Source organism: Rattus norvegicus, chromosome 7 (genome assembly GCF_021556685.1).
Source record: "Rattus norvegicus strain SHRSP/BbbUtx chromosome 7, alternate assembly SHRSP_T2T, whole genome shotgun sequence".
Taxonomy (NCBI): domain Eukaryota; kingdom Metazoa; phylum Chordata; class Mammalia; order Rodentia; family Muridae; genus Rattus; species Rattus norvegicus.
In genome coordinates this window covers 53,528,524-53,542,290 of record NC_141540.1, presented here as the reverse complement: position 1 = coordinate 53,542,290, position 13,767 = coordinate 53,528,524, and the positions used below count along the sequence as shown (strand labels likewise).

The following is a 13,767-nucleotide window of genomic DNA, read 5'->3' as shown; positions in this document are numbered from 1 at the left end:
TAGCACAAACTGACATTAGAACTGCCTCAGGGTAGAAGGGGGTGGCAGTGTTCTTGGGTTTTAAGGTAGAGTATACAGAAATGGAGACAGTCTGATCTTACCAGTACTTGGCTTGGCCTTCCCAGAGTTCATCACTTAAGATAGATATAGATATAGATATAGATATAGATATAGATATAGATATAGATATAGATGATATAGATATAGATATAGATGTAGATATAGATAGATATGATAAATATATACATATGATAAATAAATATATATATATGTATATACATATTACTAAAAACACATTTTCCTACTGTTGTAAAAATATAAAAATGAAAGATGGTTCATTGTCTTTTACCCCGCTAGGTCACACCGCGGTGCCCAAGGTATTTGCTAGGTATCTTGGCGGAATCACATCCCAGCCATGCACTTTCCTACACACACATAAAAGAACACACAAGGGGTTGGGGATTTGGCTCAGTGGTAGAGCACTTACCTAGCAAGCACAAGGCCCTGGGTTCGGTCCCCAGCTCCGAAAAAAAAAAAAAAAAAAAAAAAAAAAAAAAAAAAAGAACACACAACACAATAATCTTTGACCCAATTGGTAAGATATAATTGCCCACTTAAACATACAAAGCCCGGTACCATCCATCCCTTAGGAACATTAATAACAACCTGTAAATACACAGAGCAGAATCTTAACATCACCTGCCATGGCTTCTCCCCTCTCTCCATCTCCTGTCTCCTCCTTTCTGTTCTAATCTCCTCCTCTTCCTTCAAACTTCTCTTCCGCCCATCCTTCCTTCTCCTCCAATGACAGGCCTCCTTCTATCCTGTACCTGCCCCTCATCTGTACTTTACAAATTCAATGGGGAGGTGGTTCTGGTGAAGTCACCTGAGTTCTGAGTAAGTGACTAGGCAGCTGTCCTTGGGGCAGTGGAATTAGCATCAAACTACAGATAACTTCAGGGCAAACCACAACATTTTCCCAAGAAGATTGTTTTTATGTTATTCAAGTACCACAGAAATCCTCCAATACCAGAAAAGAAAAGGGAAAAAAAGGTAAAGACAAGGCCACAGGCAGAGAGGATATGCTCAAAGCTGCTGGTTGAGAAGGTGCTGTTATCCACGCTCTAAAAATGAAAACTCAGGAAAATCGTGATGGAGCAGGTGGTTGGTAAGCCAAAGTTAGGACAGACGAAGAAAGAGCATCACCAGCTAGAGCAGGAAGCCAGAAGTTACAGCGTTCAAAGTTCCTTGTGAAGAGCACTGAGCATCAGGGATGGGAGATGAAGCAATTGCTAGGGTGGACCAGACATACTCTGCTGGGTTCAGGGATGATGGAGGCCCTTAAAGGCTTTAGCATCTACATGAAGGAATACTTGAAATCGACGACTGCAGGTGGAATTTCTGGTCTTGTGCAATGACTGTAGGTTAGAAAGACCCCACCAAAGAAACACTGTGGAGGAATAGTAATAAGTTGTGAAGACTATGTACAGAAGTAGAAGGAGTCCCAGGTGGCCCCAGAGGCTCTAACTTTTAGCTGCAGGAATTTGGAACTAAAGCAAAGTGTAGGCTTGGAGAGAAGAAGAGAGAAAACAGAGTAGTTTCTGGCTGAAGGATAAGAGAAGAGCTGGGGTGGCTGTGGCCTTGTGGCACATCACGTGGTCAGTGCTATTTCTGAAGAACACTTACTTGCCCATTGAGGCCAGGTAGTTAGCTCAAAGCTTAGGTGCTTCTGGGGCCATAGCTCAGCATGCAAAGACTGAGCTGACAACAGTGTTAGTGCAGTGTGTCCAGGCCCTAGGTACTATGGTCAGGAACTCCATTTAGCAGAGCTAATAGTGACATAGGGAGTGACAGGTTGCTTTGTAGACCATCTGAGAAGAGAAGCACAGGGGGGAAAGATCTCATCCAATGTGTTAAAATAATAGTAATGATAATGATGATAAAATTAAAATAACGGGTAGCAATCTCATAAACTATGTCAGTGAGAGTTTCAGGGCATAGGAAAGAAAAGAGAAAAGTATCATCTAATAAATGAGATAAAGGAGAAGAGCGAATAACAGATCCTGAGAATTACTGGTCAGAGAAACGTGCCGAGCTACCTTTTAATGCTTGCTGCAGACTCCCCTGTGTCACCAGCCCCTCCAAAGACAAGCCGTCAAGACCAGGCAAGGTGTTTTAAACAGCATGACTCAGGAGCCTAGGGGAGGAAGGACAGTGACCAGAGCAGCAAGGAAGTGGCAAGTAGCTATGGCGTCTCTCTTCTTACTTATGACCAAAGGCAGGGATGGTCAAGAGGTGGTGCTATGACCCTTTAAGCCCAGCACTCTGGAAGATGAAGTAGGTGGACCTCTGTCTGGTCTACATAGGGAGTCCCAGGTCAGCCAGAGTACTCTATGAGACCCTGTCTCCAAGCTCTGTATTTAGAACCAGTGGGGGAGAGTTGGGGAGTAGGAGTGACTACAGTACCTGAGACACTGTGGAGGTGACAGGTCATCCTACCTAGACATGAATATGAGAACACCAGGGCCAGATCCATTAGAAAGAAATTGGCTATTGGAAAACCTATATTAATATGAGCAAGCGTGAGTATATATGATCATTCTTTTCATCGTGCTTGGTTGTGAGCATAATCAAACAACAGAACTGGACCCCACACTGTCCATCCTGTGACATACTCAGAAGGGGATGTTCAGGTGACAGAGTTGCAGAAGAACCCTAAGATCCTCCAAGGCAAAGGCAGACCAAGCAGCCATAAATCTTGTCATACAAGGCCTGTGTAATTGAAAATAGCTATGATTTCCAGGCCAACATCCCCCTAACGCCTCCCCCTCCCCTTCTGTATGAGTGTTCCCCTCCCCATCCTCCACCCATTACTGCCCTCCCCCACAACAATCACATTCACTGGGGGTTCAGTCTTGGCAGGACCAAGGGCTTCCCCTTCCACTGGTGCTCTTTCTAGGCTATTCATTGCTACCTATGAGGTTGGAGTCCAGGGTCAGTCCATGTATAGTCTTTAGGTAGTGGCTTAGTCCCTGGAAGCTCTGGTTGCTTGGCATTGTTGTTCATATGAGGTCTCAAGCCCCTTCAGCTCTTTCAGTCCTTTCTAAGATTCCTTCAATGGGAGTCCCGTTCTCAGTTCAGTGGTTTGCTGCTGGCATTTGCCTATGAATTTGCCTTATTCTGGTTGTGTCTCTCAGGAGAGATCTACATCCAGTTCCTGTCAGCCTGCACTTCTTTGCTTCATCCATCTTATCTAGTTTGGTGGCTGTAAATGTATGGGCCACATGTGGGGCAGGCTCTGAATGGGTGTTCCTTCAGCCTCTGTTCTAAACTTTGCCTCCCTATTCCCTCCCAAGGGTATTCTTGTTCCCCCTTTTAAAGAAGGAATGAAGCATTCACATTTTGGTCATCCTTCTTGAGTTTCATGTGTTCTGTGCATTTAGGGTAATTTGAGCATTTGGGCTAATATCCACTTATCAATGAGTGCATACCATGTGTGTTTTTCTGTGATTGGGTTACCTCATTCAGGATGATAAAGGGAATAGCAATTGAAATGTAAATAAGAGGGGTTGGGGATTTGGCTCAGTGGTAGAGCGCTTGCCCAGCAACCGCAAGGCCCTGGGTTCGGTCCCCAGCTCCGGGAAAAAAAAAAAAAAGAAATGTAAATAAGAAATACCCAATTTAATAAAGATGGAGGAAAAATAATAAATAAATAAAAGAAAAAAAGAAAGAAAGAAAGAAAGGAAGGAAGAAAATAGCTATGGAAACGAGACCATTCATCACCAGACAGGGAGCCTCTATGCTCCTTTAATCAATGGAGTGCATTGTTCCAAGTCATCACTGCCTGGTACAAGGTTCAACAAATGATTCGACAAATCATATTAGGGTAGCCCATAACATAACATTTCCCATTCCTCACTCTGGATGAGAAATGGGGATAAAGAGGGAAGAAAGAATAAAAAAAAGAAAAGGGAGGGAGAGAAGGAGAAAAGGAAGGAGTGAGGAGAAAGGAAGGAGGGAGGGGGAAAGAAAGAAGGAAGGAAAAAAGGGAGGAAAAATGGAGGGAGGAAGAAAAGGAAAAGAGGGAGGGGAGGAGGGAAGTGGGAGGGTGAGTTAAACAGTGGGTGGGCAGGAAAGAAGGTTCTGTAGCAAAATGGAAACTAGAAGTAAGAAGCCAAATTACTATGAGATTTTCTTTCTCTCAGTAACAAACATTAACAAGAAAAGGGAGACAGATCTGGGACTTGCCAACAACGGGCATCACCCCATCCCTGTCAATAAATCTCAGAGCTGAGAGAGAGCTCTCTATTTCCCCAGTTTCAGTAGCACAAGGAAAGGATTAATAAATACTGATATGTTGGGGATTTAGCTCAGTGGTAGAGCGCTTGCCTAGGAAGCACAAGGCCCTGGGTTCGGTCCCCAGCTCCGAAAAAAAGAACCAAAAATAAATAAATAAATAAATAAATACATACATACATACATACATACATACATACATACATACATACTGATATATGATATGCCCAAATGTGCCAACATTCTAGGTAACTTCAGAATCTACAAAGTCTTGATAACTCAGAGTGCTGACCCCTGCTGTCCAAGACCATCAGCCATGACATTCTGCTTACAACTCTGACCTTACTTTCCCAGCTCTGTGTCCTTTGAGACATTCATTTCAAGAACAGGGGAAAAACCTTGCTAAGGTAGTTTCCCATCTTATATTTCAAGGCCACTTCATAAAGAAGGAATATTCCTCCTTTGATTGCATGCATGATTAAACTATTCATGAGTCAACCCTTTGCTTTAGAAGTCATGGCACTAGGAGAGCTTGTCTCTATAAGCGACGGACTACTGAACTAGACCGCTCTGTGCGCAGAAATAAAAATGTACTGGGGGAATCAAACGGCCAAGACAATCTATGAGAACTGGGGGTACAGGGAGAAAAAGCACAATAGTATGAAGCAAGCAGATTGAATGTGACAGTTAGCAGGGTGGGGGTCTGAACTGATACAGAATGTCCGGATTGATCCAGAACTCAGGACCCTTGGCAAACGTAGCTGACCTTTGTGGGGAAGGTTAAGGGAGGTTTCTGGAGGATTAGGGAAGTTCCTGGTGAACAGAAAGATCTGCTTTCCTAGTAAACAGAAACCTTTAGGCTTATTTAACCAATAACAGTCCTTCTGTTTACCTGGCCAGAGTCCCTTTAGGACAGTGTCAGCAGCACTGCCATTTAGGGGAAGGGCAGCTTAGGACCTGAGAGTCTAACTTCTGTAGCAAAGAAGATTTTTTTTTCCTGCTTGCTAGGTGTGGGCCGCCTGTCAGCAAAGTGAGCTGGGGGGAGGGGGATGGCGAGGGGAGGGTGTCTGGCTCACAGAGGCTGCCTTAGCTGTCACTTGCACCAAAGCATCATTAGAATGACATTTGTCAGCCTCATATTGAAGAGTTTTCACATGTTTGATCTTTATAACTCTATAATTAGCTATTATTATGTCCCCAATTCATATCTGGAGTGACCATGATGGAAAAAAAGGTTAAGTAACTTCTCCAAGACCACACAACTATGAACTATGAGGAGTAGAGCCAAGATCCAAATCAGTCCAGTTTCAGCATCTGTACTTATAAACACTACACAAAGCTTCCTGCCCTATACCACATCCAGCAGCAGGTTTCAAGACAATATACCTGGATCTGGGTTCTTAAGAAAAAAGAAAAATCAAAGGGATAATTGTAGTATGAAAAACATGATATAATTTTAAGTGGAGAGAGAAACAGACAGATAGATGATAAATAGTTTATAAAAAACATAAATTACACTTCCGGTGTAAAGGACCATTATTGTTTTAAGCCCTTATAAAATCATGCTCAGATCATATTTTGTCCAATTTTACTAGTTATACATAGATTCTAAAAAGTATGCATATTACTATGATTTGGGATGGTATGCTCAATGTTGTTTTTCTTTATTTTTGTTAAAAGAACTTAACTTTTTTGAAGGTTTTTGATTTGAAGATCAGAATTAACTACTTTTTTAGGAGAGAGGAAAGAACATCAACGTTTTTCAAAAGATCAGTTTCAAGATCTAGTAAAAGAAATGAGGAAGCCACTCAGTTTGTTACCTAGCATGTCTAAGACCCTGGGTTCAGTCCCAAGAAACATACATACATGTACACACACTACACACACACACACACACACACACACACACACACACACACACACACACACACCTTGGAAGCACCTTGACTCTCATCTTCACATTTTGCTTGATAAACAACAGAACCTCTTCAAAGTTGATTGCTTTATTAGCTTTCTGTTGACACTATGCAAAAATAATCACCAAGTCCATCTCTTGAAACAACATACATGTATTCTTTATAGTTATACGGAGTTAAAGAAATTGCACATTCAGTTAAAGAAGAGAGGGAATAAGTAGAAGAAACCTATTGTATAATGTGATAATATTATATTATATATCAATAAACAAGGATTCTTATAAATCTAAGTACATAATAAGTGTTTTTACCATGTAAAGTAAGTGTGGGAATTAAGCCTGCTAGCCCAATTTAGCCATTCCACACGTACATGCATTTTGAAAGCCATATTGCACATGATAAATACATACAATTTCTATGTCCCAATGGGACATGTTAAAAAGAAGCCTGACACATGTGTGGACAGGGTAGTCCTCCTTCCTAGGAGCTCTAGAGCAGTGATTCTCAATCTGTAGCCACAACTCTCATGGGGGGGGTAATATCTGCATATCAGATATTACATTATGACTCATAACATAGCAAAATTACAGTTGTAAGGTAGCAATGAAATAATTTTATGGTTGGGTCACCACAAAATGAGGAAGTGTATTAATGGATTAGGAAGGTTGAGAGCCACTGGTCTAAAGAAAAGGACAGTCCTTTGTTTTTGTCATTTCAAAATTTTTTCTAGCAGTCATCCACATACTTGAGCTTCTGGTCCTTTCTTTCTGGTAGTTTTTTTCTTGTAAACCCAACATTTGAGAGGCTGTGGCAGAAGTTGGAGACTAGCCTGAGCTACAAAGTGAGTTCCAGGTCAGCCGGTCTCAAAAATAACTTACAGTGGCATATACCTGGCTCTTCCTGTGTTGTCACGCCCTGGTCACAGCCAGGAAAGGTTCTCTGTGTTTCAAGGACTTACATGAAGAGTAGGTAGGCCCTCTGGAAACACCAGGCTGACCTCATTTGAAAGTCTTGGCTTTAATAGCATTCGCCTTGTCCCGTTTGCCATACAACATATTCACAGGTTCTCAAGATTAGAATGTTATATCTTTGCAAGAGTTATTATCCTGCCTACCATAATTGTGAACAGTAGGAATACAAACTTTAATTTGGTACATTAAAAAGGGTTGCTGACATGTAAGCTTGAGCGTGGTCTCACTACAGTGTCCTGAAAAGCCTCTGAGTCTGAATAGCTGTTATGACAGAGGGAGATAAACGTCTAGCTAACATGATGCCTAACAGGAAAAACGACAGCTATGCAATGATTTCCAATGTCAGGGAGGCCAAAACCAAATAAGAGACCTGATAGTGACCCAGACTACCAAGTCCTGCAGCAGAGTCCTTCTTTATATTCTGCGTGTGTGTGTGTGTGTGTGTGTGTGTGTGTGTGTGTGTGTTCGTCACTTGTGAGTACAGGAACAGCTGCACCATGACGCACATGTGCACATCAGAGGACAGCTCTGTATGTTACTTCTCTCACTCTATCTTTCTGTGGTTCTAGGATTAGGATCCAGGTCATCGGGTCCTGATGCTGGCCCTCAGTCTTTTTTGTTTAAGTAGCAGCCAGACATTAGAAATCATTAGAAATTAGAGATCAGGCAAAAAGATCTTTACTCCAAAGTTTTAAAAGAAACACTAGTATTCTTAAATACAAATTAGATAAATGAAGGGCGTGGTCTATCCTGTGCTTCTTTGGGAGGCAGCAGGGATATGAGATGGTGCTGAAGAAAGGTTATCAGTATTCAGAAGAGGGAGATAACCATGAGTGCTTGCTGCTGGCAACTGGAGGGACCCACAAGCCACAGGGACAGAGAGTGCCTGACGGGTTAGCCCAGTCTCAGTGCTTGCATAATTCCCCAAACTGTACATGTTTCCAAAACCCCAAAGGATGTTCCAACACCATGCCTAGTGTCTAGCTGCAGAGCTCGGGGAAAGCCACATTACTAAGTCTCATTATAGCCTATTGTATCATTTCCGTACAATTGCATCTTATGACACAAGTGCCAGGAATTTTAAGCCACCAAGACTCTGGGAGCTAACAGGGATTTGCTTTGCTTTACGGATAGCCCCTAAAACAGAACTAACAGTAACCATTCAGAGGCCTGCTTTTTGGGAGAGGTGATTTTTGCTTAAAAAGAAAAAAAATCTGTGTGTCCTCAAAGCATAGGTATGACTCACCACATGGCTGTCTTCCTATTTAGAGGTCGCAGCAAGGAGTCAGAGAACCAAACAAGGCTGAATCTCACAGAACTCACTGATGGGATAAGGGAGGGATTGGACCCACCTGCAGAGCAACCAGAATTCAAGACCAGACTCTGAGGAAAACAGAGGATACTTGAAAATCAGGGCAGCCAAGGAGTAGATGGAAGTGGGAAAGACTGGAGAAAACAAAGAAGCCAGACTTCAGATTGTAGGACCAAAAAAAAAGATCTCTTGACTGAGCGAAGCACTGAAGGGAAAAATCCCCAATCTACATACATGCAAATGTGTAGCTTTAAGCACAAATAAGAAGACAGGACTAAGAGAAAGAACCTACCTCATGAGGCCTACACGACCTCCTACTTGTTCATTCAACAGTCAAAGAGAAAACCACGGGGGGGCGGGAGGGGGTGCAGCTGGGTGGCAGAATAAATCCATAGCACGTACAAGCACCCCCCCAAATTTTATTATGCATCAGATTGTTTCAGTAAAATAGAGTGGTGAATATATGTAGCAGATATAGTTTCTGTCCTTTCAGGAGTTATATTCTACTGTGGAACAGAGAGAGGTAGATAAAAACAACCTTTTCATCTGCAACTTTCTAAAACTGTGCGGGCTTTAGATTGCTGTAATATTTCTCCCACTTCAAGCTCTAAAAGGCAAGAGAAAAAAATCTGAAAGGCTTAGCAGTAGTTATCTTAGATGATACTAATTTTTTTCTTTTTATCATTGCCTTCTGGTATTTTTCTATAATGAACTTGCATTATATATGAAATGGATTTTGCTTAAGAAAAACAGCAGAGAGGTTTTTTTTTTTTTATTCCTTTCAAAAGTCATGGTTTCTTGCAAAGTAAAGGTATGCCATTCGCCCATTAGTAATGAAAGCTCTAAGAGAGTGTTGCCTCTCCCCTCCAGGGTCTGGTGTATTATGTTAGTTACCTTTCCCCAATGAGGCTTAAGGGAAAATGCTCTGAAAATCCTTTTCTCTTTCCCTCCATGGGTATCAGCCTCTCCCTTATTCCCTGCACACCCTTGAAGGAAGCTATTGCAACCTATGAAGACTCAGTATGATCTCTCCGTGTCTGTCTGTCTCTCTCTCACCCTTTCCCTCAAACACACATACACAGAGAGATGCACAGACACACAAGGAGAGAGACACACTGTACATACAGACACAATGTACACACACACACACACACACACACACACACACACACACACACACACAGGAGAGAGAGAGAGCTCCAGTGTGAGCAATCAATCATGATCACTGACTTCTCTTCCTCAGCCCTCCCATTTCAGCGCCCCCAAACAGAGATGTCTTCTGTGTAGTTAGAGTCGTCCTATCCCTGCTGCACCCCGCACTCTACCATCGCTGCCATTTTCCCAAAGATCTTGACTCGGCTCCTCCCTTGCACTGTGCTCATCAGCTTCTAACTTCACAGAAGTCTCCTTTCTCTAAAAGCTTAGTACCTATTACCCCACATTCTGAGATCCCATCACGGAAACAGAGACCTGCTGTGCTCAGTGCTGCCCCTATCGGTGATCAGAGGACCCAACACATATTGGCCACTCCAGTGTTGGCTGTGTAAGTGAATAAACAGTGAATGAAGCGGTCCCTTTGTCCTCTCCCTGTCAAGGTTTAGTCCCATGCACTAGCAAGCTATGGCCAAGCCAGCTCACAAAATTTAGCCAGTTGCTAAATCCCCACAGACTTTACAAGCCAGTTGTTAGTCCGTTTGTGGCTTAAAATGGGCCATGGTGAGTACACTTGTACCACAGAAATCTGCAAACGCTGCATGTCAGGACAGTTCCCCCTCAAAGAGCTGTTTCCCAGCATGCTCCGGTTCTTCCCTTCCAAATGTAACTCGGAAATTCGGCTAACATGACAATAAGCCTGCCCCAGAGCCTTCTTAAAAGCCTCTCAATAAAAGATGCTTGACGTTTTACAACAGATTACATAGAAGCTATGTAATCACTTACCTGTTGGGGTTCAGTCCTTGTCTGAGCTAATGTATGATCTAAAACATGTGGCTCTGGATGACAAAAAAGGTACAGACAATGAAAGTTCCTGCTGTCAGACCTAATGACCTGAGTCTGATTCCTAGGGTCCACTCAGTAGATGAAGAAGACAGACTTCCACACGGCTGTCCTTTGACCTCCATGCATGTATGCAGTGTGGTGTGCATACCACCACACACACAGTAAACCGTACTAGAATGTTTCAGATAAAACAAAAATCCACGCCTTAGCTTCTAGAGTTCCTGTGTCTGTCTTTCAGATCCCTACGTGAAGATTCACCTGATGCAGAACGGTAAGAGGCTGAAGAAGAAAAAGACGACGATTAAGAAGAACACACTCAACCCCTACTACAACGAGTCCTTCAGCTTTGAAGTTCCGTTCGAGCAAATCCAGGTATGGTCTGACATGAGTGTGTCCCTCTACCCAGTCGCAGGCCTTCAGATCCCATAAATGACCCTGTGAGTCACCAGGGCTCTGCCCATGCCCGTTCATGCGGTGCCTGAGCCCCACCAAGCAGGACATGACAGACACACAGCCGTGAGAAGGGCTGGCTCTTCAGCTGGTACAGCAAGCTGCCTTCTGCTGAGCAGAGGGAACGTAGAAAACAGAAAACCATCAGAACCACTTTGCTAGGTCATTAAGTTTGTCTATGGAATCCGAAACCTAAGGGAGAACAAACCTGCCTATTCATTCCCAGGCCACAATAAGAAATCCACTTCTGTAGGGAAAAAATAGCCAGTGTCCCTTCTCACGTTGGCCCGTGGTGGATATATAACCAGCTCATACATATCTTCACATGCTAGAAAATTACATGTACTTATGTACTTCACTACTCTAAGCTCACTACTGTGAACACTTCAGACCTTCTGGCCAATCCTTGAAACATCAGTTTTCTACCATAATTTATTTTGCAATATCTGCTCAGTGAACTTTTTGAGTCCTCGGCCCTTATTCCTATGGAAACTAACACCTCCTGGCATTTTTTTTTTAATTCCACCAAACAAGATATTGGGATGAAAAAAAAAATCTTGTAAACTTACTCCTTTGGGCTAGAATCCTATACCTATAAAAATACATTCAACCTTTGAAGTACAGAAAGGACAAATATATTGAAAGGGAGGCATATTAAAAACAAAATAAAATTTTCGATTTGGGGCAGCATTTTAAAGGAGAGAGAACATGAGCCCAACATGAAGAAGCTGATTGGGTTTGGGAGTAGCAAACACCCACTGGCTGCATCCGGCCTCCCTCCCCTCTCCTTCCCTCCCTCCCTTTCCCCCTCCCCCCCTCCCCCCTCCCTCTCTCCCTCCCCCACCCCCTCTCAATCCTACACCACTGTTTTCCCCTTCTTTGTATTTCTCTAAAGTAGTGATTCTCAACCTTCCTAATTCTGTGACCCTTCCTTAATACAGTTCCTCATGTTGTGCTGACCCCCAACTATAAAATTAATTTTGTTGCTACTTCATGACTGTAATTTTGCTACTGTCATATGAGTTGTAATGTAAATGTCTGACATACAGGACATCATGTATGACCCCTGGGAAAGGGTAGTTCAACCCTCTGCCCAGGGGGTCTCTACCCACTTGCTGAGAACCACTGCCTTAAAGACAATAGTGTTCTACCTGCTAAAACAGTTTATTTAGTTTTTCTTAGGCTAGGATTATAAGATTGTGCGTCTGTCTTCTGTCTTTTTCAACCCTTCTGAAACATTTTGTGAAGGAAGCAAAGTATGCTAATTTCTGAAAGCAGAAAATATCATCCTCACCACCATCAAAAAATGCAGAAATAAACTATGGAGGCCCCTACAAAAATAGTCCAAAGGGTGCCCCTAACCAGCTCTCCCCTCAGTAACATAATCAAGTTTGCCCTAAATATGAAAACATCTATTACGTTTGCACATCATGCTCCCAGGCTGGCCCCTGACAGTTATTGTATCATGGTGCATTTGCTTGGGACAAGATCTGAGAGTCAAAGCCACACATACCAACATTATCCTTGTTCTCAAACACTACCTAGTAAATAGGTGATTTATTTATTTTATTTATTTGTGGTACTGGGGGATGACCCAACTACCACTGAGCCATATTCCCAGCCTAGAAAGGCAATTGTCTTAAGAGTGGCATCATAGCAAGGCTGCCCATAGAAAATGGTGCTACATTTTACACTACATTCTGAAGTCCATACACAGAAGTGACTGTGAGATGGCCGAGTGGATAAAGATACTTGCAGTCATCATCATAGTCTGGGATGGATTCCCAGGACCTACGTGGTAGGGAAAGAGAAGCAACTCCTGCAAGTTGTCCTCTGACCTCCACATGTGCAGTGTGGTCCATATCCCTGCACACATGCACACACAGAAAATGATAAACACATGTAATAAGGAAATTGCTCTACAGAAAAGAAGTATTTGTTTTTGCTGTTCCAAAGATGTATCTCAGTGGTGTCTCGAAACACACTGCTAGAGTAGTTTGGTCCTCAGAGTCAAAGTCTACAGAAGCATAACTCAGTGTATCCTCACCAGGGTCTGGCTGTCACAGTTCTGTTTTCCTTCCCTTTAATGCTGGCCACAAATCGATATAGCTACTGCATTTTACTCTTTTATCTTTATATCCAGTATCTAAATCAGAACCGTCACATATTCTGACTTACCAAATTCACTTCCTGGGCTGTGGGACTCTTTAGAGAGTATACCTTTTATACTATAATAATATTCTAATTAATAGTATGTAATAGCATAATAATACACTAATCAATGCTTATTAAGAAAATTACACTCAAGAAAAAGCATATTTTCTTTAGTCACTGCCCTTTTAAAAGATTTCAACTGTATTGTCATATTTCCTGGTCACAATTATACGATTAGGTCAGATTCTTTTACTTACACATAAAATGCTGGCTGTCACCTCTTGAAATGAGATCAGAATGCATGATGACTCCATAAGTTTTAATAAAGACAAAGAGAATGGCCTAGGTCCTCATGCCATAACACTCGTGAATGAGACACGTAAAGCCATGTCACAACCTCTCATAGGTACCTTGGCACGGTGGTTAACAGCATAGAAACCAACTCATTCATCCCTCATGTGACCTCAGACAGGTCAAAAAACTTCCGTGAGCTTCCAGCATCTATATCTGTACAGTGAAAATAATAGTAGGCTCGCTTGAGAAAAATAACTGAATTATTCCTTCTGTAAAGTTATTAGATAACATGAAGTAATAAAGATTAATGTGTATGTGTTAAAGATGACCACCAGGCATGATGGCACATTCCTGTGATCTCAACACTTGGGAGGTA

General features: G+C 42.4%; 1 protein-coding gene across 4 annotated transcripts in view; it reads left to right on the top strand.

The window, feature by feature from the left end:
• Positions 1 to 13,767, top strand: part of Syt1 (synaptotagmin 1) — a 547,682-nt gene that overhangs the window by 530,513 nt on the left and 3,402 nt on the right. For all 4 annotated transcript variants that reach the window (XM_087555884.1, XM_087555882.1, XM_087555883.1 and 1 more), the window contains 1 exon segment: positions 10,732 to 10,865. In XM_087555884.1, the coding sequence (XP_087412010.1) occupies positions 10,732 to 10,865 (134 nt within the window).